The 25265-nt window shown below is 31.1% G+C and overlaps 1 protein-coding gene across 12 annotated transcripts in view; it reads left to right on the top strand.

Moving 5' to 3' along the window:
* Positions 1-25265, top strand: part of unc-104 (kinesin family member unc-104) — a 118509-nt gene that overhangs the window by 78293 nt on the left and 14951 nt on the right. For 8 of the 12 annotated variants that reach the window (XM_076509038.1, XM_076509037.1, XM_076509039.1 and 5 more), the window contains 17 exons: positions 1065-1149; positions 2095-2167; positions 3004-3118; positions 4525-4676; positions 6564-6742; positions 8166-8321; positions 11289-11426; positions 15957-16075; positions 16496-16584; positions 17970-18081; positions 19036-19219; positions 19405-19495; positions 20526-20656; positions 21102-21194; positions 22039-22110; positions 23934-24085; positions 24494-24599. In XM_076509038.1, the coding sequence (XP_076365153.1) occupies positions 1065-1149; positions 2095-2167; positions 3004-3118; positions 4525-4676; positions 6564-6742; positions 8166-8321; positions 11289-11426; positions 15957-16075; positions 16496-16584; positions 17970-18081; positions 19036-19219; positions 19405-19495; positions 20526-20656; positions 21102-21194; positions 22039-22110; positions 23934-24085; positions 24494-24599 (2047 nt within the window). The remainder of the gene's footprint in view (positions 1-1064; positions 1150-2094; positions 2168-3003; positions 3119-4524; positions 4677-6563; positions 6743-8165; positions 8322-11288; positions 11427-15956; positions 16076-16495; positions 16585-17969; positions 18082-19035; positions 19220-19404; positions 19496-20525; positions 20657-21101; positions 21195-22038; positions 22111-23933; positions 24086-24493; positions 24600-25265) is intronic. The other 4 variants (XM_076509042.1, XM_076509043.1, XM_076509041.1 and 1 more) reach the window with 1 other exon arrangement.

The following is a 25265-nucleotide window of genomic DNA, read 5'->3' as shown; positions in this document are numbered from 1 at the left end:
AAGTTGATTCTGAAACCTTGTTAATAACTTGATACACCAGGAAGTGAGTATTTAGAAGTTGATTCTGAAACATTGTATTACTTGATACACCGGGAAGTGAGTATTTAGAAGTTGATTCTGAAACATTGTATTACTTGATACACCGGGAAGTGAGTATTTAGACGTTGATTCTGAAACATTGTATTACTTGATACACCAGAAAGTGAGTATTTAGAAGTTGATTCTGAAACATTGTATTACTTGATACACCGGGAAGTGAGTATTTAGACGTTGATTCTGAAACATTGTATTACTTGATACACCAGAAAGTGAGTATTTAGAAGTTGATTCTGAAACATTGTATTACTTGATACACCGGGAAGTGAGTATTTAGAAGTTGATTCTGAAACCTTGTTAATAACTTGATACACCAAGAAGTGAGTATTTAGAAGTTGATTCTGAAACCTTGTTAATAACTTGATACACCAGAAGTGAGTATTTAGAAGTTGATTCTGAAACCTTGTTAATAACTTGATACACCAGAAAGTGAGTATTTAGAAGTTGATTCTGAAATATCGTTAAGTACATACTTTTTGTTGTTACAATTATCAACATTAAACAATGAGTCCAGTGAAAGAAGGGAAGCATTTTAAGTTTGTAGAACCAGTTTGTTATTCCTAGTTGGAGTTTAATGACTTTAATTTACAACTTTGCCCACTAGTGTAGTTCTCTTAGTTATTTTTTACTTTTTTTTACACATTTAACTTTAAATTTAATTTAAACTTTTTGCTCTAAAATATTCATTGGTTGTAAAATTATGATATATTTTTTATAGCTTGTATTTGATTTCTAATATTTCTAGCTGTGTACTGATATGTAAATTTGGTAAAATATTTCAAAGGAAATGTCCGGTTGTTGACCAAAACTGACTAGTTTATCAACATTCATGAAAAATGGAGTACATTTAGAATAATTTGAGGCCAGTGTTCTTGTAATGCAGTGTAAATGAAACTAAGAATGAAAGAGTGAAGTTGGAAGGTACTTTGATGTCTGAATGAAATGTTTCTGCATATTTTATTTTTTAGCTACTCAGCCAGTAGACTGGTCTTTTGCCCAACTGGAACTACTGGAAAAACAAGGAATTGATTTGAAAGTTGATATGGAGAAAAAGTGAGTAGTGCAGTCAAAAATTTGCCCTTTCCTTAACATGATTTACAAATTTTACATTAATTTTGTATATTAACTAAGAATAATAAGGTGTTTTGAAATAACCAAAAACGTTCATTGTAATATATTCCTCACTATGGAAGGATAAGATGGAAAATGATTATGGGAAAATTTTATCACTGTCTTTCTAGATGAAAATCTGTAATATTTTAAACATTTCTTTTTTATAATTCTATCAAACACAAGTGGGTTTCAGTTTTGTTTACAACTTATTTTTACAACATGAACATTTTCAGTATGATATTTTCTTTTAATCATTTCCAATTGGTGCACATACCTATAGCAATTAGTACTTATTAGCAGTTAAATATTATGTACAAGAATTGTTTCATGTCATCACAGATATGTATTTTTCTTAAATATTTAAAATGAAATGACGACATCAGATTTCAGGTATCACGAAAAAGATTTTACTTGTGTTTAATTTGTGGAAGTTCCTAACTATTAATATACAAATTACTTTTTACTTTGTCATGGAACACATGAAACTTTTATGAGGAATGCTTTTTTTTTTATTTGTAAGTCAGCAGATTGTTCAATCCGAGGCTCTTAATAATTTAAAACAATGAGTTATACACCGAATTAGAGGAAAACATGCAGTGAATTCTAATTTGATTGTTGATGTCATGTGCAGTTTGTGTATAAGACTTGTTTTAACAGCTCTGTTGCTATTTATAAAACATGGATAAGTTATTAAGAACACAGACTTACGTATTCCAGATCTAAATAACGTTTAAATAGAACAAAATAAATTTTTGATTGTGCACATAGCAAGTATTTATGGAGTTTTTTTATTTTGTAAAAGGTTTTTACTTTTATGTTTGCCGTAACAATTTTTACACTAAAAGCATTATAAATGACAGTACAAATTATCTCTTATCACTGAAGACTTGTTGCTATAGAAGAACAATACAAACGAGAAAAAGAGGAAGCAGATCAGCTTTTTCAACAAGAAAGGAAGGTATGTGAAAACAACTTGTTGTACTCAAGATTTGTATGTTCCATTTACGATCTCTGGTAACCAGGATATTTCTTGTCTTCAGGATCATATTTTGAAAGTTAGTTGAGGATATCTGGTTAGTTATTTGATTACATTTTTTTTTGTATTTTTTATTGACTGTTGTGGTGAATGTATTAAAAGGGGTGTGGTGTGATTAATTATTTTAATTAAAAGTTTTTGTTGTTTATTTTATATCCACACTGTGAGCTGTGTCTTGAGCACGAAAAGACATGAACATTGTGTTTTTTTTTATACAAGTTTATTTCCTCTTGTTTTCCTGGTCTGCTGATTCACAGGTTTCACAAGTAAGGTCTGAATCCTTGCTATATCACAAAATATTTCCCATGCTTTAATCTGTGGGTGCATTATTGGAATTTGGTAATATATATTTTAGCACAGATATTGGGTGCTTTTGGATGGTTGTCTTCCCTCTTATCAGAATTAAAGACAGTAACAGATATCCATAGTATCTTTGTTGCAAGTACAAATATAGATTCAGTTTCCCTTTGTTTTTAATTCTTTTACTTACTGTTGATGTAAAAATAACAAAGATTTTTGTTATATCCAAATAGGCTTATTTTGTGTATAATTTGATTGATATATTAGTTTTACAAAACCCTCGAGAAAAACACTATCATTTGTATATTACCCCTGTTTCCTTTTTTTTAATGATGAACTTGCTTTGTGTCTTAGCCATTACTTGGCTCTACGTACTGGTTTTGATTACTTAGTAAAACCATGTTCAGATGATCCTATATGCCAAACAGTAATATACTAATTTTTACTTTATATCCAAGAACTATGAAGCAAAGATTGAAAGTCTTCAACGACAAGTTGAGGAACATTCATTGATGTCAAGTATGTACAGTTCTTACACCCCTGAAGATATACCTGTGGAAGAAGAACCGTTTGGTAAGTGTATTTTGATTTTCCTTTTCTATCTTTGTAATACTGTTGAGTATCAGAATTTTCCTATTTGTGACTTTTGTTCAGTAAAATGAAGGCTGAATTAAAAATGACCCTTTAAAAAATAAACTAAGGGGTGGATGTCGAGTTACTAGTGTGGATTGGGTGGGTAAGAATAGTAAAGGGTGCGTCTTTAAATGAAAACTCTTAACACGAGGACTTTGTTGCAAATATTGTTTCTGCTTAGAACATTTTCATAACTTACTTTGTGGGACACAAGCTACTGCAGCTGGTTTTACAAGCAGATAGAAATTTATTATTTGTCCATCAGTGAGCGGAGGAACAAGGAGGTAAAACAACGTATTTTCTATTATGCCAAGAACTGAAAATAATTATGAATGGTGAGTGTTGTTGCATTGCTGTTTACTTTAACTTTTGGCTGAGTATTGATACTTCAAGTTTCTTTTAGGTATAGGTTTCTTTTACTTTGTAACATGAAATTATTTTCTTTGATTTTGTTACAATTGCAGTGACTTTGTTATAAAACGAAATTTAGTATTTATATAGATCTTTAATTTTCTATTTTATCAAATTCTCTTTTCTTTATATGATATTAAACACTAATTTTAAGAACGGTTCTTTCTTCTGTTTTTTAAAATGTTGAAGCATATACTTGTCTAAACTTTGATGTACATTGTCAGTTTCTTTACTTTTGTTGTGTTGGAACATAATTTTATTAATAGCTAAATCTTTTGAGAAGGGCTGAGCACAATCTAGTAATTAATATGCTGGACTATGGATTTGAAGTTCTATGTTTTGTTCTATCAGTCCAGAGATTAACATGCTGGACTGTGGATTTCAGGTTTTATGTTCATTTCCTATTAATCATGTAGATAACATGTTGGACTGTAGATATACGAGGTTCTATGTTCTGTCCCATCAGCTCAGTAATTAGCATGCTGGACTCAGGATCTGAGGTTCTGTGTTCATGTTCCACTAGCAAAGTAGACAGTATGCTGGACTCTGGATTTGAGATTATATGGTTTGCAACACATTACTATAAAAAAAAAGAACAAACAAACATGCTCTTCATTGTTGGAGGGTCAAGAGTGTGTTATAACTGTAAAAGTCAGATCCCACTGTTTGGTGTAGTAAGAGTATTTGGAGTACATAACAGTTGACAGTGAGAGAGGTGTTGACAACCTGCCTTTTATTACTTCAAGGTTAAGAACAAATATGTGCACATATCCTTTGTGTAGTTTTGTGTGAAATTCAACAAACATCCTCCAATAAAGAAAAAAAAAATTCTATGTAAAGCAGAAAGTAGCCATCATTCTAATCTTATGCTGTGTTCCTCACTGTGTGTGTAGAGCATCGTGGAAGTGTTTCTTGACTTTGTGTTTCTTTTAAAGAACCAGTCTGGACAGAACGAGATTACCAACTTGCAGCTTGGACATTTCAAAAGTGGAAGTACCATCAGTTCACCTCATTACGAGATGACCTGTGGGGCAATGCCATATTTTTGAAAGAGGCAAATGCTATTTCTGTGGAGTTAAAGAAAAAGGTTTGCAAAAATCTAGTTGTTTTTCTATTTGATTTTTACAACTGTAATTTGTAAACTTCAAAGTGTTTGATCATGACTTCAGATATGACAGTTCTTAAGCCAACTTTTTGTGAGAAAGATAATCAAATAAACAATTATTAATTAAAATGTGAACAAGAAACAGGTTTCACTGAAGATTATGATACAATTATACTTAATTAAATTTTGATTATATTACACTGACCTTTTTTTTTAAGGTCTGTGTTGTTTCTAATTAAACCTGTACTTTTTCAAGTTTTGTATTTCTATGATTAAATCATGTTATACGTGATATTAGTTTGAAACATAACTCAAAGTACCCAAAAATGAGAAGTCAGAAGGGCTTTTTTTTTAATTATATGTAAGTAATGTTTAACAAAGTAATCCTTTATTGTATATAAGAATAAAAACTGAACCACATTCTTGTTAGTTCTGTAAACTTGCCAAATATTGGTATATAAAATCCAAAGTGTTTATATAGTGTCTGAATTTGGTTTTGTATTTTCTATTATAAAAAGTAATTAATATTTAAAGCTTCTAAGTTTATTTTTGGATTGCTGCATGAAAGGTGTTCCCTAGAAAACCATAATATTATCTGATGTACTTAATTTATCTGTACTTGCCTAATTCATTGGTCTTTTCAATCCATTCATGCCCAACAAATATGAGTTTGTTTTGATCAAAATCCTTTACTGTCTGCTTCATTCTTTGCTTTTTATATAATAAAATATGCTAAGCCTGATTTACTTGCATAAGTGCTAACTTCTTATAATGACTGAGGGGAGTTCTGGTGTATTTTTGTCATAACTTCAGAGTACTGAGCATTGCTTGCACAGAATGGTGCCAATGTCTACTTGTAGGAGCACTGAGGCAAGCATCTACAGTGGGGTTCCCTTTCTCTTTAACAACTTGTTAAAAGAAGATCCTAAATTAGGACAGCAACTAGCTGATAGACAAGACAGAATTGTAGCAGCAGCCATGTTTAGTTTATGATATAAACATTAATAAAGTAACAACAAATATCTCTTAAATCTAAAAGTAACAAATGTATGTTCATTATTACTCAAACTATTCTTTCAATCAATCTTAAATGTATCAAGAAGTTATATGCAAAGTAAAGCCAAAAGCTATGCTTTCCATGATTAAATGAAAATATAGCCTAAAGGTGCTTTGTGGATTCTCGGGTATAAGCTGGGTTTGTTCACCTATATCCCTGGGCAAGTGCCCCTTTACTCACCTTTGTTGATGTTTCTGTCTGTTTGTTCAGAAACAATGAAACTTGATATTGGTAGCTGGACAGTTAGCATTTTGTGACAATAAAGTGACAACATAGAATTCCACAGGATATTTATATGATGAAATAGTGTTAAAACTGATGTGAACTAAGATTTGTTAATACTATTTTTATGGCTTCTTGTGTATGTTTAATGTACTTATTTTTTTCTAGTTACATGTCTGTTTTTAAATTTTTGTATGTACTAAGATTTTGTAGTGCAATGCATCTCCCACCCCCCTCTTGTTAATGTAAGGGTGAAGAGATATTTTGACCCTGAAAACACGAAGCAATAGGGAGCTATCATTATTTATGTTATTCGGAGTTCAAGCCCATAATAAGATTATAAACTATGTTATCCACCATTTTGAATAAAAGTTTCCTGTTACCATGATAATTGATAACATTTATATATATTGTGCCAAACGACAGTCTAGTTAATGCAAGTTGCTGTATAACTTTAATATATTTAAGGGTGCATATATGTTATTAAACAAGCATGTGCATACATGTAATCTAGCCTTATGACTTTGAAGGATTTTCTTGATTCATTTTTAGTAAAGTTTGAATATATTTATATTAATATAAATTTGCAGGTGCAGTTTCAGTTTGTTCTTCTTTCTGATACATTGTACTCACCACTCCCACCGGACATGTTTCCTTTAGAAGATATCGAAGATGGGCTTGATAGACCCTTGCCTCGCACGATTGTAGCCGTGGAGGTACAAGATACAAAGAATGGGGCCATTCACTATTGGACATTAAATAAACTAAGGTTTGCTACAGTTAGCTATGTCTGATAAAGATTTCTGAGGTTGAATTTATCAAATCAGGGATATGTTTATTTGCCTTTTTAATTTTACTTTTGTCACTGTTATGCATGTTATTTTGCCATAAATGTTTTTTTTTTTTTCATTTTTTGTTTAATTGGTAGAGGTGGCATGGTTTTGTTGCTTTAAAACCACTGTGTTTGGTTTATTAAAATATGAAAAGTTAGAATTTTTTTTAGTTTAATTTCAGTAAACAAACATTTCTAACTTTTAAAACAAGTTAATAATCACTTGTTGGTTTTTAGTTTTTCAAGGAATGACTGTTCCCTTATGTACAGACTGACTCGCCTCAATTGTAGACAAACACTGTTCCCTTATGTACAGACTGACTCACCTCAATTGTAGACACTTTTCTCTTGCCTTTACTTCCTCTCAATATGCAGAATGCTGGTTTTGTTTTATCTTTTGTTGTACATTTTTCACATTTTTTCCCTTTTTTGTTCTGTATCACCTATTGTAAACAGATTTGATTAATAGAATCTTAGATTATGAAATTAAAAACACGATAAAGCTTAAGTTTGGATAACATTAGAGATGTTTGAGCTCTGCAGGTCATCGGAGGCTTTTTTTTTAGTTTTTACTTTGTCTACAATTCAGGTACAACAGGGAGATGTCACTTCAAATAGATAGAGCTAATCTGTGATGCTTTATTTTCACTCTGTGTTTATTTATTTATCTTTTTAAACGATTTTGTTTATTGTACACGCTTACTATTGGTCACGCTTGTTTATTATTATTGCACTAGCTGTGGTAGTTTCATTAACTGAAAGTGTGTAGTGTTACACTTTCATTCAGATGCACACATACGTGAGAACTTGCAACTTTAAAAAAAGTTATAACTGAAGGTTTAATGTTTATATTACCATGATTGTGAAGGTACATTCAAGTAAAGAGAATGTTCATTAAGACACTAATAATCTTAGGAATATAGGTAACTAACCGTTTTTCATCACTACCCAGTTTAACTTTGGAGTATTGGCATGTAGAATATATAATCTCTTAGCATTCTGAAAAGTTAAAAATATTACTTTATTATTTTTATGAAACACAGACATATTTACATTGTCTATATAAATTAATTTTTTCCCTGAATATATATAACAAATGTTTGTAATTTAAAATTTTTTTAATTTCTTTCATCAACCAAAGTTTTATATATAAATTGGGACAGTTGTTAAATTTAGAATGTCCTAAAAATTAAAACATCTGTAACCAGCACATAAATATTACATATACCTTCAGTTAAGTAACATAAAAACTGTGCATCATACTGTAAACTATTTCTTGTTGCAAATAAAAAAAACTGCATTCAACTTTTTTATAACAACTGTGGTAATACTTGTAATCCCCTGTTGTACCGGAATGTAGACATCGACTGGAACTTATGAGAAATATTTACAATGAGGACTTGTCTCCTGAAACCCCTGAATCACAGGATGATTTTCTTCAGTGTCTTTCTGTTTGCGCTAAGCAGCGCTTATCTGCAGGGTTCAATATCAACAGTCTAATACCTTCAAAGAACAGGTTTGTATAAAGGAGACTTTCTAGCCAATGGTGCTCATAAATTTTAACGTTGTTTATTTATATTATTCTTGTGTTTTGAAATACAATGTGTAATTATATATTTTACAACTTACAGTTTTCAAAATAAGGAAAAATATATCTTTTTTTAAACAGATATGTATGATGTTTCTATCAGTCATTCTCGAGTACATAGATTTTTAACAGTAGAATTTGTTTAAAATGTTGTACCTGTTTAAAAAAATATTCTTCCTTACTGTAAAAGCTGTAAGTTAAACAAAAACCAATTTATAATCAGTAAATAGACTCAAATAAAACTGTTCATTCCTCTAGTCTATCACTTTAAAATTAGAAATGACTAACAGAGATAGCCCTCGAATAGCTATGCTAAAAATTCAAGGGTGTGTTGATCTATTGTAAGTTAACATTATTGCCTTATGAAGTTGTATATCTTGTTGTTTATATGAAAACTCAATATCAAGTTAACCATAGGTGACTTGAACAAATCAAAAAATAATGAAGGTGGTGTTTGTATGATTGGTAGTAAATTATGTATGGAACTTTAGATTTTAAATTAGTACTTGTAGTGTGATATTTATAAAAAGAGATTGCATTATTGGCATGATATTCATTTGGCATTTGTCTTAAGTCTCTTCTGACTAGTCAAATAAAGTGAGTTATTTTTATGTGTACAGCAACTATTAATTAAAGCATTGGATTAGAAAGAGTTGTGCTTTTCTTATAGCAAAGCCACATCAGGCTATCTGTTGAGCCCATTGAGAGGGAATCAAACCCCTGATTTTAGTGTTGTAAATCTGTAGACTTACTGCTGTACTAGTGGGAGGGTTAGAAAAAGTTAAACAACTTTAACTTAAAGGCTTCAATATTTTTATTAATGCAGGGTTTCTTTAATTATCTGTAAATTTGTAAAATAAAATAATTTGTTTGAAAAACTTCAGATAGTATATTAGCTTGTATAAAGAAAATAACAGAGGAAAGTTTTTAATGATATGTTCTGATAATAAAATGTGACAAAAGTACAAAACGTAGAACAAATCAAACAAGTTGAAACACTTTCAAACTTGAAGTATGTTTATTAACAAGTGTTTAAAACATTAGACTTGCAGAGAGAAATAGCCGTTTTTTAATTTTAATTATTTTTTCAGAGGGAGAGGTCCTATATTTTCACAAATACATTGTTACTTTCTTAAGTCCAATCTAGATTACTAAAAGCAGCATTTAAAGAGCTATTAGGTCAAGAATTGCATAGTTTAAAAGTTGCATTTGTATAATTTTATGGTTTTGTTTCTTAGTTGAGTGTAATGTAACAGAAGTGATATATGTTGGAAGAATATCTTTGTTGGAGTTTTCTTGGAATCTGCTGTTTAACATCACATATATGTGTTTGTATAATATTTATATAAACTTTAAATTTCAGTTCAAGATGACAGAAATTGTGTTAAAAGCTAAATATACAACAGGTTGATTACCATCTATGGTTACAACCTGATTATTTAATCACTTCATCCATGGCCATTTTTGTGGTTAGAGTTGCAGATCTCTTGTTGTAGCTCATTTGAAGTATGTGGTATATGAGTGCAGATGTTACTTAAAAATCTCTCTTCTGGGAAGCTTGAATTACTGGATTTTCTTGCCTGAGGTTCTCCTGTTCCACACAATTATAAAATATTGCAACATGTGAAATGTTAGAGTTTCAAAGAAAAGTGTATCTCTCGTCTTCAGCTATACAAGTAAAACAAGACATCATTCCAGGAGAGAAAAAATATTCTTGTTCATTAGCTGATACAGTTACACACTGGAGGTAGTGAAAAATATAAACAGCTTTTCACTGAAAGTAACCCAAGAACATAGTAGTCCATTCCAGCTGAAGTAGGGAACCTTTCTTGGAACTGTAAGCAGGACTCTAATATAGAATTAGATATACAAATAAAGCATGAGAGTTGTGTGAAGAAGCTTCTTCAAAAGCTCATTGCTTTATCGAAACCTGTACAAGCAATATTTGGCATGTGGCCAGTGGAAACATGTCATCGCAACTGATGGTCCTTTTGTCACTTTTTGTAAATGTCTGCACAGTCTAGTATCATCTTCCTAGGAATGCAGTATTTCAAACATAGTACATAGGATGTTGTTGTAATAGTTTTTTAAAAGGATTTATGATGGTTGCAAGTTATGGTTAGGATAGGAAAAGAGTCAAGAAACATATAGAGACCTGAAAGTGACAAAATGAATGTATTAGACTGAACCATCAGAAAATAACATCTTTACATAGCTTAGATTGCAGTATTGCCAGTAAACAAAACATCCAGGTATACATTCAAGTTAGTAGGTCAATTTTGTTAATAGAATTTAAGGACAAGTGAAGAATTCATGCTGCATGAATTGTAGTCATTTCTGTATGGACTTCAGTAAGTTCGAGCTGCTCAAGTGAGTCCTCTGGAGTTGCCATCTGTGTGCAGAATTAAAAAAGAGAGAGAGAGATTGTCAACATTAAACTTTCTGTATAAAATCCCCTTGACCATTTCACAGAACACTGTAACACCTGGGAACCCATCCTTGTATCAGTAGTATAGTTTTGGATCTCCCTGTGTAAAAGTGTAGAAGTGTCGAACCTTTGTTTGACCTACTCAAATAGCATGTTTTTAATATCCTAAACTTTGGTAAACTTGCAAAACTACTGAATGCTAACATTAATATTAGTGCCCTCTGGAATTTCACCTAGTCATGCCATAGCTGTAGTTTGACTACAGTGTCATGTTAATCATATATACATGTATTTCTTATTCTAAATTTGCTTTCAGGCAAAACTTATCTCTGCAGTCAAAATGAAATTGTAATTTTCAAGTCTTCTTTGAGCAGTGGTTTATGTTTACCAAGCATCATTTGATTTTGTTTTTTTAATTATTATGATTTCAGTTTGTGAAACTGAACTTGCCAATATTTTCTTGTCAGACAAAGACTTGAACTTATGAGAGAAATGTACCACAATGAAGCGGAACTGTCCCCAACCTCTCCAGATTACAATATCGAGAGTATCACGGGTGGTGATCCCTTCTATGACCGCTTTCCATGGTTTCGCATGATAGGAAGGTAAATGTTTCATGTTTTCTTGTTGATACTTTAACGTTTGTAAGTGATATTAATAAAGTCAAGTGTGTTACTTTCGACATGATTTTTTTGTCCATAGAATTTGAAATTGAGTGCATACTTTGTTGTTATTGTGCCAAAGGAAAAACCTAATGCATTGCATTTGTTATTGTAGCATTTTATTTGAGTTCAATACCTTGTTAGCTGAATTAGTATTAAATATATTTATAAAAGATTTTAGTTATTACACGTGCAACTTTAAACTGAAATTGATCATTAAAATGACCACAACAAGAACTTGTATGTTGATTGGTAGCTTTATTGACAGCATTTGTCTACTAGGACTTCTAAATATCTTCCTCAGTTTAACACTGAGATACAATCCATAAAAGGTTTAACTTTCTGTTAAATAAGGAAACTCTTAGTTTGTGTTTATGATGCAGATGAAGTACACCCTTACATGTTTTTGGAAGGAATGTTAACATAACAGAAGTATACAGTTTCTTGAAAGACACTCGGTTGTCTCACATTTTGAAGTAAGTAATTATAATATCATTGCACAACCACGTGCCTATTAAACAACCATGTGAGTAAAACATGTTCATGTCTGCTATGATGTAATTAACTGACAAGTTTTATTTACTAGACAGCCAACCATGATGGGAATTTTCAGACACATCCATATTTTCTATTTGACAGTTTTGTTAATATTCGAGTTAAAACATTGATTGCTGATACTGTTCATGTAAACAGTATGTGTTTACATTCTTCCTGTAAGACTTTAGGTAAAATGACATTTGTAATATTATTATATAGGTAATAATAACTTATTATTTATTATTAAATGGCTTTATTCACATAGGAACAATGTTGGTATTTTGGGAAAAAAAAAGGTTTGCATGTTTGCATAAACATAACATTTGTTTTTAGTGTACACCTCAAAATTGGTATTTAACATCATCAGATGGTTCTTTTCATTTCTGTTCTCCTGTTATCACATTCTGTGTCTCCTTTAGGTAATCTTTCATGTTGATACATTATTGGGAGAAGAGTATCAAAAAATGCGATAAAGATTTATGGAGGAGTGTCTGTGAAAAATACATGATTAGAAATAGAAGTGTAATTTTTGGATGTGTTCACCTTGTGTTATCAGTGTTAAAGCCCATGACTTTATTTACTTTATCAGCCAACAGTTCTCTTTTGTTTTGTTTTTATGTCCACGTTGATGAAGTGGTAGAGAAGACATGAACTTTTTTGTGGAATAAAACAAATAATGATTGAGAGAATCATTAACTTCCGTAGGATTAGTTTTCATGTATGACAGTTATTAGTGAAGTCAATGAAACAAAGAAATATTTGTGATATTTTGGTGACTGTATAGTTAACCCTAACTATGTAGTAGTTTACCAGTAGGACTGGTTTCATGTATGACAGTTATTAGTGAAGTCAATGAAACAAAGATATATTTGTGATATTTTGGTGACTGTACAGTTAATCCTAACTATGTAGTAGTTTACCAGTAGGACTAGTTTCATGTATGACAGTTATTGGTAAAGTCAATGCATGCGTGCCATTTTTCCGCTGAAACTCGGATTTCTCTGGTTTTCAAACGGCCAACGATCACCCACGAGATTCATGTAAATTCGAGGAGAAAATATGAGCGATTTGGGGGCCGGGTAGGTGGTTTTTGAGGAGAAATCGTATTTTTTCAATGTTTATTTCAGAAAAAAAAAAAATCTGACCGCCATCCTGGAGGCAGTCTCGTTTCGTCTCGTTGCAGGTCTCGTGGTCTGGTATCGTGTGCATACCAGACGATAAAATATTCTCTACGCTCCAAAGAAACAACAGCGATTAAAATATTTAAAAGGAAAGATGTTCATTTTGATCCTGTAGACAAGAGAATATGTAAGGACATTAGATCAGCAGCTTCAAAGTATACCTCAAAGCTGAGGGAGAATCAGAAGAAAAGGGCAGAAAGGCTTGAGGCCTATGGTTCTGTGAAATCTGGCCCAGCCACCTTGGCTAAAGAAAAAGTCCAGAAAGCCGCAGAGGCACAGAGAGCTGCCCATTCAGAGAAGGAGAGAAAAAAAGCTTGGAAGAGAGCACTGGAAACCCTTGTCTCGAAAAAGAGGAAAGTAGCCAAGATTGATTAAAGGAAATTAAGTGATTTGAAATTTGACTGTAATTTATGCAGCAGAGCAGAAGTTGATATCAGTGACTGAAAAACATTTTATTATTATCTGCAGCATACAGTGCCAGTGGTTAATTTTAAAGCATATCATTAATTTTATTTTGAAGCAATGTCAAAGCTTTCCTTGATTTGCTGTTTCAGTTTGTATTTTGAAAGAATGAAAAATATACTCATATTGAGGTACCAGTAATTTACTGACAATATTGTATAGATGAACAAGTTTTACTGTAGGTAGTCATGTAGAGTAATTTTAAGTAATTTGAAATTTTAATGGAATACATGCAGCAGAGCAGTAGTTGTTGATGTCAGTGACTGTACAAAATTTAATTTCTGAGGCATATCACTGATATCAGTAGTTTAATATTGAACCATATCAGTAGTTGAATTTTTAAGCAATGTCATAGGTTTCCTTCATATGCTGTTTTAGTTTGTATTGTCAATTTGTGAAAGAATGGAAAATTCACTGACATTAAGGTACCAGTAGTATAATGACAAGATTGCATAGATGAACAATTTGAACTGTAGGTAGTCATGATTAGTCAAAAGAGTAATTTTATGTGATTTGAAAATTCTATGGAATATATGCAGCAGAGAAGTAGTTATTGGCAATGACTGTAAAACATTTAATTGGCAGCATACCAGTAGTTGATGATGATGATGTTATTGATGACAAAAAGGATAATAATGAAATGATTTGTATTTGAAATATTTACTGAGTTATTTTCGCTTTATTAACTCATATTACTAATATATTTTGATTTAGAAAAAAATTAAACTGAATAAATAGCAAATAAACAATCTTAAATTTCATTTATTTACTTTTTATTTTATTTGTTAATTTTAGATATTTTGATATATCTTCTAAAAAATGAATGCAAATTAAAAGAATAAATCAATCTGCTAAAAACTGTAAATGAAAGTTATAGTTTTTATTAGTTTGATTTAGTCTTTTAATTTCCTTTTGTTATTTTATATGATATATATTGTGTACTTTTCCAACATTGCAATGTCAAAAAACAAAGAAATTATGTCCCAGATTGCACCAAATCACACCAAATAGCATCCATTTTTTTTAAATTTCCTGGGGAGCATGCCCCCGGACCTTCCCTAGTCAGGCGCAGCTGCGCCTCTGGCGCCAGGCTATATACCTTTTCCTCTTTTTTTCATAAATGTTATTGGCATGCCTGTCAATGAAACAAAGAAATATTTGTGATATTTTGGTGACTGTATAGTTAATCCTAACTATGTAGTAGTTTACCAGGTGGACTAGTTTCATGTATGACAGTTATTGGTAAAGCCAATGAAACAAAGATATATTTGTGATATTTTGGTGACTGTACAGTTAATCCTAACTATGTAGTAGTTTACCAGTAGGACTAGTTTCATGTATGACAGTTATTGGTAAAGTCAATGAAACAAAGATATATTTGTGATATTTTGGTGACTGTATAGTTAACCCTAACTATGTAGTAGTTTACCAGGTGGACTAGTTTCATGTATGACAGTTATTGGTAAAGTCAATGAAACAAAGATATATTTGTGATATTTTGGTGACTGTATAGTTAACCCTAACTATGTAGTAGTTTACCTGTTGGACTAGTTTCATGTATGACAGTTATTGGTAAAGTCAATGAAACAAAGATATATTTGTGATATTTTGGTGACTGTACAGTTAATCCTAACTATGTAGTAGTTTACCAGGTGGACTAGTTTCATGTATGACAGTTATTGGTAAAGTCAATGAAACCAAGATATATTTGTGATATTTTGGTGACTGTATAGTTAACCCTTACCAGGTGGACTAGTTTCATGTATGACAGTTATTGGTAAAGTCAATGAAACAAAGATATATTTGTGATATTTTGGTGACTGTGTAGTTAACCCTAACTATGTAGTAGTTTACCAGGTGGACTAGTTTCATGTATGACAGTTATTGGTAAAGTCAATGAAACAAAGATATATTTGTGATATTTTGGTGACTGTACAGTTAATCCTAACTATGTAGTAGTTTACCAGTAGGACTAGTTTCATGTATGACAGTTATTGGTAAAGTCAATGAAACAAAGATATATTTGTGATATTTTGGTGACTGTACAGTTAATCCTAACTATGTAGTAGTTTACCAGTAGGACTAGTTTCATGTATGACAGTTATTGGTAAAGTCAATGAAACAAAGATATATTTATGATATTTTGGTGACTGTACAGTTAACCCTAACTAAATTGTAGTTTACTATTGGTTGGCATCAGGTATACATGATTCTTCTAACAATAATTTAAACCACCTTGGTAATGTACACAGTACTCTATCAAATCTTTGTTTTGAAACATCTTACTTTATAGGGCCTTTGTCTATCTGAGCAATCTTCTTTACCCAGTACCCCTTGTTCAGAAAGTAGCCATTGTCAATGAAAAAGGAGACATCAAAGGGTATCTTCGAGTAGCAGTTCAGGCAGTAACAGGTTAGCTCCCATATTTATCTGTTTTTGTTTTATTATATTTGCATAATGTATGGTTATTGTAGAAAGTGGTATTTAATTTTTTGTGTTTATTTTATAAATGTTTTAAAGAGTTAATGTTAAACTTAGATGATATAAAATACATAAAAGCAGATTCTGGTTCACCTTTACAGAGATTTTTATGGACAAAAGATTGGTTTAATAAATTGGAAAGCAGAGAAACTGCACAGATTTTAAGACTTTGTAAACTTCACATTAGAAGGTTACACTTAAGCTGGTAATGCTAATTTACTTAGGGTAATGCAAAGTTGTTTAAGACATTGAGAAGTTAATTAACTATCAGTATTGTTTATTAGAAGAATTGTGACATTTGTAAGATGTTGTGCATGTTTTAATGAAATGTGTTAACTTTTTCCATTCCAGAGGATGAAGAAAGTGCTGAATGTAGCACAGGTGTACGCCAGTCTGCTCGTATCAGTTTTAATGATGAAATTTTCCAAAAAAATAAAAAGGTACATATTTTTTCCCTCTGCTGTCTTTTGTGAAATTATTCCTTCTTTGGTCTTTGATGTGCAGGAATTTATGGACACTATTTGGTGTTTAAATAAAGAAATATAATAATAATAATAATAATAAAAAAAAAACTAAGCCTAGTTTTGTATATCAAAGTGCACTTAAGGTTGAGAACAGCGTGTATAAGTTATATTTTATTTTGAAGGTTTTGGCATTCTCAGTATTTAAACAATAAGGATAACCTCTAACTTCTAAGTATTATGGATATTTAAATTTTTTTTATCCCAGGTGAAATGAATTCTAAAATTTCTCTTGGAATTTTGAAATTTACAGTTTTGGAGCCGTTTAAGATTTTTAAAAGTGTTGAGAATAGATAATAATGAGAGAGTTTTGTTTCTTTAAAATATTTTCAATTTGTTTTTGATCAATAAAGTTATTTTGTCAAAATTACTTGAGCTTAGAAGACTAATAATACAGATTATAAAATTTTGGTTAGATATAGTTGGTAAAGAATTCTTGATTCTGTTGTATTATGTTTAACTTTTACAGTTTCTTAAATAACATATATCAAATATTGTAATTATTTTGAAGCTGTAAGATTTAGATAGAACAGATGAAACACAAGTCTGCTTTCAGGTTAATTACTAAGAATTGTTTGTGTAGTTCTTTGTAGTTTCACCAACTGTACATGTTTTGGAAATTGTGGTAAACTTTTTATTGTGATGCATTATTTTGTTATACTTTCTCTGAAGTTTCAGGAAAGTTGTAAACATGTGATCAAATTGGCACCCAACTTTCACAATGTTGAACTTCTCTCTACATGCTGGTCACCATTTTATATAGTATGAAAAAGTTTTAATTTGTTTTTATGAGCAAGTACATCTTGACAAAATGTTGCACTGATTTAGACTGTTGATAATTTAAAGACAATTTAAGGCTTAAGAATATATAAAGAAGAGTTATGTATTGCACTATGAATACAGTGAAAATATTTTAAACTAAACTTGATTACAGAAGTGGCTCTAGCTGATCTGTATGAAGTGATTTTAATAACAGATGTGTATAATTCTAATCACTACTGCATACATTTAAGTTTCATGTTTCATTTATTACTTGAATTCATGAAAATTAAGTTATATAAACATACACACAAATAAAACGTGTCTTTAAATAGACTGGTTTACACTTAAATCTTAAATATGAGGAATGTGTGATAGAAAGCCACATGTGAAATGTGCTTGTAGAGTTTTGCTTATTAGGTCCCTCATTAGTCAGATGTTTTCTGATTGGATGTTTAAATATAAAGATAATTATGTATTTTAAGATACTAACCATGTTTTCTTCTGTTTTACAACCCATTAAACCTATGATCTATTTGTCTCAGAATGACAAACAAGAAAATCCAGACTTTTCAAATAATGACCAAACTCCCAACTTGTCAGAAGAGAGAATTGTTGAGGGAGAGGGACAGGACCCAGAAGTTGTTAGAATAGACGGTAAGACATTAGTATGAGAATGGAAAAAAATCTTATCTTTACAGTTATCGTGATAAAGTGTCGCTTTTGTGATGACGAGAAACCCACTTGAAGTAAAAAGTATTCTAAAGACAGCTGGTATGGGTATTAGCACTTGAATTAAAATAAAGTATAGAACAATGTTTCGACCATCTTAGGTCATCTTCAGGTTAACAAAGAGGATGAAGATTACCTCAGAAGGTCAAAAAACGTTCTATACTTTATTTTAATAAAAGTTTTAATATGTATATCGGTCATCTTGAGAATACAGAGTGTTATTTTGTAATTTGATAAACATATCTCACGAGTATAACTGATAAACATATTAGTATTATCAAAGCTGGATAGAAATTTGAATCTTACACTAGTTAACCTCCTTACAAAGAATAAAGCTGGATGATTTTTTCAATGTAAGGCATTTTTTGAAACAGCAGGGGGATTGAATTCAGCAGTGGCAAGCATCTTAATGTGTATATCACCATTATCTTCTGATCTAAACTAGTAGATTCACTGTTATAAATGTTCACGGTAATCCAAATATCTTCTGAAGCTTAACTAGCTTAGGAAATTAAGAGACTTTCTGAATCTGTATAGTAAGCTAATAATCCTACATAATTATTGTGACACACACACACACTAAGCATGTTATTAATATTGTTCATGAAAAGTTTTGTTAAAGAAGGGAAAATAAAGGTTCGTAAAGAGGCAGTGTAAAAAGAAAACAAAAGAAGCACTCTTAGAAATTCAATTAATATTGATAATTGCATAATTTTGCTTTGTAGTAGGTTTCGTTTTGAAGGATGTACAAAGAACTGGAAGAGAGTCAGCTCGAACAAATGAAACATTTTGTCTTTTCAGTTTTGTAAGAATTATTTTATTAAAAACCAATTTAGAGTTTTTCACTGAGGCATGGTACATGTTTTGTTTTTTACTTAGGAGAAGGTGAAACGTCTACAGAAAACAAAATAAAGCACGACACTGTGATGACCACAGAAACTCAGGTAAACGATCAAATTCTTCCCGATCATCTACATCTTGGCAAACAGTTTATTTTCCGAGTCACCGTGTTACAGGCTATAGGAATCTCACGAGAATATGCAGATATATTTTGTCAGTTCAAGTAAGTAATTTTTACGTCGGATGGTCATCTTAACTTTAAAGGTACTCTTTAATCAATATTTGTATTATTTCTGAAGTCTGTAAATTATTTTACTCTCTGTTCAATCTATTGCAGTGACTTAAAAAATTGGTTTTAGCAAGATTTTATGAGTATTTTAAAAATTTTTACCCACCTTATTCTTTCAGCTTTCTTCATCGTCATGATGAGGCCTTTTCTACAGAACCACTAAAAAATACAGGCAAAGGTCCACCTCCTGGTTTCTTCCATGTTCAGAATGTAGGTGGAATCTGTTTGGAAGATTATGAAATCATTTGTTTGTTAGTCACATATTCACCACCAGTAACTAAAGGCAACTGGGGCATTGGTTGAACACAATAACTGTATACATTGTTAAATATAATTGTTTGATTTGGTTGAGAACAATAACTATACATTTCTAACTATAATTATGTGTGATTTGGTTGAGCAAAATAACTATACATTGTTAACTGTAATTATGTTTGATTTGGTTGAATGCAATAAGTATACATTGTTAACTATAAGTGTGTTTGATTTGGTCGAGCACAATAACTATACATTGTTAACTGTAATTATGTTTGATTTAGTTAAATGTAACTTTCAGGACCCATTAGGTCTGGGTTATAATTTTATTTTTAAATATGTATTTTGAAATAAGTTTTAATACCTCTATCAAAGTATTAATTAAAATTGAAGCTGTTTGTTCAGTTAGTAATATTTCTACAAACATTTAAATCGTATCAGATCATTTGCAATTTTCGGGACTGAATGTGATTTGATAATGAAAATATCTTTTCCATGGATCTCCAGGTTGAGGAAATATTTTCTAATCAAACAAAGATAGTTACAACTTGAATCTCGCATATTAATTGTCAGTAATAACCGATCAAAAGTTGAGCCCATGTTCCAAAACTAAAAATTAATAATATGTAAATAGTAATAATTATTCAGTGAAACTAAACTGATATAATAAACAGATGAACATGATGGTATAGACCAGTATGAAAGGAAACTAAAATGTAATGATTATAAAGCACCCAGTAATGAATTAGGTGCTCATTTTGTGTTAATAATGTATTAAGTTGTATCATAGGTATGTATTATATTTTTTAATTATTGTAAACAAAAGAAATGGTTAGTGATTTTAAAGTCTTTGATAGTTCTCTGTAATATATTTTACATACATGCTGCATTACAATATCTTAGTTGTCATATTGTTCATACATACATATTCAAGTGCTATATAAGATAAACCAACTTTTAATTATGTAGCTGTGTGTATTTGCAGATCACTGTGACAGTGACCAAGTCGTTCTTGGAATACATCCGAAGTCAACCTATTGTTTTTGAAGTGTTTGGTCACTATCAGCAGCACCCTCTTCACAGAGATGCTCGAGACTCAACTTTTCAACAACCATAGTTAGTACTTCCAGATTTCCTGCTGTACAGAAATGCATGAAATAATTTGTTTTCTATATTTTATCTAATCCTGTAAGAAAGATTTTATGATTTTCTTCAAACTTTTCAGGCCTTGTGAAAATTTATATTTAGAAATGTTTATTGTCTGAAAGGTGATCCTTAACTGTGAATTGTTTACTAGAATACTGTGCTAGTTTTTACATTTCAACATTGAGTGCATAAAGTATTCATACATCTAAGATCGACACCCTTAACACATTTTGTATTTTGAACCAACTTCTGCTACAAAAGAACCAAAATAAGAGAGAGAGGTCTAGTTGGTGTTGGTATTTATCTATAAATTTTCGTTTTTACAACAAATTTCAAATGTGTTAGTTTAACGGAAATAACTCTTTTTTTAAGAAATGCTTCATTTATTCTGATGAGTAAGAACTTATTTCTTCAGTGTTCGTCAGCCTCCTCGCCGCATGTTCCCTCAGTCAATTCCCATCTCACAGCCTGTTAGGTCCCCCAAGTTTGGAGTTTTACAGTCTCCAAGGTAAGTTAAAAATTTTGATCTTGTAAGTTGTGTTTTGTATGTGAACGTAAACTTGTATACTGTATCGTATTAAAGCAGAGTTTGAAGAACTCTATGGTTATGGTAAGGACTCAGGTTCTCGTCATCACCTCTCGATGTAACATGAGAACTTGTAAGAATGTATCAAACAAAAAATCTGTTCTTAACTTGCTGATGATTGTTATCCTTACTCTAATCAAGATCTTTACAAATGGAAGCTTGTGTTTATAATCTAACATCAACTGGATGTACTTGTAGATAACACTAATTCATGGTCTTTGTTACCTAATATTATCTTTATGTAGTTTTAAGACAAATACATACTTTTAATAGTTTTCATTTTGTTGTCTTGATATCAACTTGATGTAGTTTTAAGATAAATACGTACCTTAACAGTTTTCATTTTGTTACATGTAAGCTTATATTTGTAAGTTGTGTATTTTTTATCCAGAACAACAAGAACTCCAGTGAGCCACAAATGTCCTGTGTGTAAGCATGTCAAGTCAAATATGTATTATCCACCTATCTAACTATTTCTCTACTTTTCAGCAATAGAACTCTGTTGATGCTTAATTAATCAAACACTCAGTATCTCACAAGTATTGTACATCATTTCCATTAAACTCGTAGGTTTTTCAGGTGGTAGATAATATGAAGCTTTTAAAGTATTATAATTTTAAAACTTATAATCTATAATATTTCACTTGATAGTACATTTAATAGTATTGACCCATAAGTTGTTTATATTAACTTGTTGAATAGTGACTGAATGTTGTGAAAGATAATTTCATAATTATTACATCATACTTTGTCTCCTACTTTTTAGTACAACTCATATCCATGCCAAGTATGACCTTTTGGTTTGGTTTGAGATCTGTGAACTTGCACCTAATGGAGAGTAAGTACATTGTTGGTAATCACTTAAGTTTTTAATAAAGACTTTTTAAACTTAAGTTCTGACAGTTTATCAGATATGACAGTTGAATGATACAGTTATTTTGAACTTTGGTCAGATATGACCGTTGTATGATGCAGTTATTTTGAACTTTGGTCAGTAATGACCGTTGAATGATGCAGTTATTTGGAACTTTGGTCAGATATGACCGTTGAATGATGCAGTTATTTGGGACTTTGGTCAGATATGACCGTTGAATGATGCAGTTATTTGGGACTTTGGTCAGATATGACCGTTGAATGATGCAGTTATTTGGGACTTTGGTCAGATATGACCGTTGAATGATGCAGTTATTTGGGACTTTGGTCAGATATGACCGTTGAATGATGCAGTTATTTGGGACTTTGGTCAGATATGACCGTTGAATGATGCAGTTATTTGGGACTTTGGTCAGATATGACCGTTGAATGATGCAGTTATTTGGAACTTTGGTCAGATATGACCGTTGAATGATGCAGTTATTTGGAACTTTGGTCAGTAATGACCGTTGAATGATGCAGTTATTTGGAACTTTGGTCAGTAATGACCGTTGAATGATGCAGTTATTTTGAACTTTGGTCAGTAATGACCGTTGAATGATGCAGTTATTTGGAACTTTGGTCAGTAATGACCGTTGAATGATGCAGTTATTTGGAACTTTGGTCAGTAATGACCGTTGAATGATGCAGTTATTTGGAACTTTGGTCAGTAATGACTGTTGAATGATGCAGTTATTTGGAACTTTGGTCAGATATGACCATTGAATGATGCAGTTATTTTGAACTGTGGTTGTTGCTTCTTTTTGAGAACACTGGTATTTTTTCTTTTTGTAATTAGTTAATTATTTATGTTAAATAATTATTAGAATTATATAAAGATTGTTTTTTTACTTCAATGTTTATGTTTCATAGTTGAAATAATCCCTAATACTGGCCTTTTACATTTGATGTAGAATATAGTTATTTAGGTATGTTTAGTTAATGAACATTTAACCATTCCTACAAACTACAGACAAGGATGTAACATACACTAACCCTTTTTCTTAGATAAACTTTCATGCTGTAACTGCTATTCCATAGAATGTAGTATACTCCCCCCATATCACTTCATAATGCTTATAAATTGTTGTTTGCCAACTCACTTTCACAGAATTTGTTTACTTTGTTTCTAGTTCTTGAGGATACAAAGCACATTTAAGGGGTTGTCATAGATAATAATTGGAGTTGAGGGTTGTCTCTCTCTCATTTGTTGTTTAGAGTAATGTTTGTTGTAGGTAATATAAGCATTGTGGGATACCATATTCAGACTTTGGCCTGACTTGGAAGTAACTATTTTCAATTTTTTTGCTTTTTGTTGTTCTACATGGACTTAACTGGAACCCCTTTAACAGCCCCTACAGCCATATATAGAAAAAAAAAGCTAGACATTTTGATATCATTCAGAAACTTCTAGTGAATAAAGTTGTTTTATTTGTTCCTTTTTCTGTTTATACATAATTTTCTGCTCGAACTTGCATGTACGACATCAGCATGCCACACATGCATGATATTGTGACGTTATATTCACACTGAGTTCATACTTGCTGTTAATAGGTTTTAGCTTCTGTTTTTAAAAGGATTACCCATATATTATCTCATTATACATTTGTGATTTTTATACTGGTACTTGGAAGGTTGCATCAAAATATCTGTATTCACAGTAATTTAAAGATATTTTCTGTGTATACATATCTTGTTCTTTATATGAATAACAACATGCATACAGCGTTTGTTTTCGTTAATTTTCAGATATTTTCCTGCTGTTGTTGACCACTGCGATGATAATCCCTGCAAAAGTAGTTTTCTTCTCCACCAAGGTATCCAGAGACGCATTCGTCTCACCATCGTGCACGAACAGTGTCCTGACATTCGCTGGAGAGAAATAAGAGAAATTGTTGTAGGTGTGTACTGGATCGCATTTTGTAGAAAACTGTTCATCAAAAACTATTATGAGGATATCCTACAAGTTTTGAAACATTCCATTAAAAATGCACCTTTGTTGTGATGATATATTAACTGATATTTGATGTGTTCTTGACTTAGTAATAAATGTTTCTTTTACAAACAATAAAAGTCTTGTTTTTGACAGGTCTTTATTTTACCAGTTTTTGAACTTTTATTTTATTTCAACTTATTTGTTACTCTTGTGACCGAAACAATATTGATATGAATCATTCAGCAGATTAGCTCAGTGAAAATGTTATTGTGAAAGGAATAAAAATCTAAATATTTCAATCCTGAGATTCGTGTTGACTTAATTTGAGTAATGTCTTATGTTGACGTGATTGTTTCTGTTAATCTTGACAAAGGCCGCATTCGAGCCACTCCTGAGTGCGAGGAGGAAGACTCCGATACGTCAGTATTATCTCTGGGGCTTTTCCCTGGAGAATACTTGGAATACCCAGGTGATGACAGGTAAGACACCACGATGCGTAAAGTGTTAGAAATCATGTTATTTGTTAGTTTAGTTCATAAATTCAAAACATCCTAATTTTTAATCCTGTGAAATCAGGTAGGTTAATTTGTACATGTCAGAAGTTTTTATAGAATTACATTCAAAAGCTTAACCAAGATTTAAGAAGTAAGTACTAAATGTTTTAATGTTATAAAAGTAACCAGAACCTAAAAATTAGTATCTTATTGGGTTGTATAAAGAAACTTAAATTAGAAATTAACTGAATAAAGAAATTACTTGTGATTTAACAGGTGCACAAGTTGTGAGCTCATGGTTCTGTAATTTGACATGTAACTCAATTCTATTTTATAGAAAGTAAGTGGAACGGTAAAGAAATAAAATCAAATGAAAAGTCCTTTAACTTTGATTCGATAAATAAATAATTTGGAATTGTAAGTTACTCAGTTATTCTATAAAGTAATTTAAATTTATGTCATATATTTTTGTGTGTTTGTTACAAGGTTTATTAAATTTGCCAAGCCTATGTACACTTGATGTTACTGTGAATGAAATGTAAAATTATATTGAAAAAAACACTTATGTTCTGTTAGGCAGTTCTAAAATTTAAGAGATGTGAAAGCTGTAAGATGATAAAAGAGCATTTTTATTCTTAACAAAAAACCACT

Source organism: Tachypleus tridentatus, chromosome 6 (assembly GCF_004210375.1).
Source record: "Tachypleus tridentatus isolate NWPU-2018 chromosome 6, ASM421037v1, whole genome shotgun sequence".
In the NCBI taxonomy this organism is placed as follows: domain Eukaryota; kingdom Metazoa; phylum Arthropoda; class Merostomata; order Xiphosura; family Limulidae; genus Tachypleus; species Tachypleus tridentatus.
Note: the sequence above shows the minus strand (reverse complement) of the source record. Positions and strands in the feature narration are given on the sequence as shown.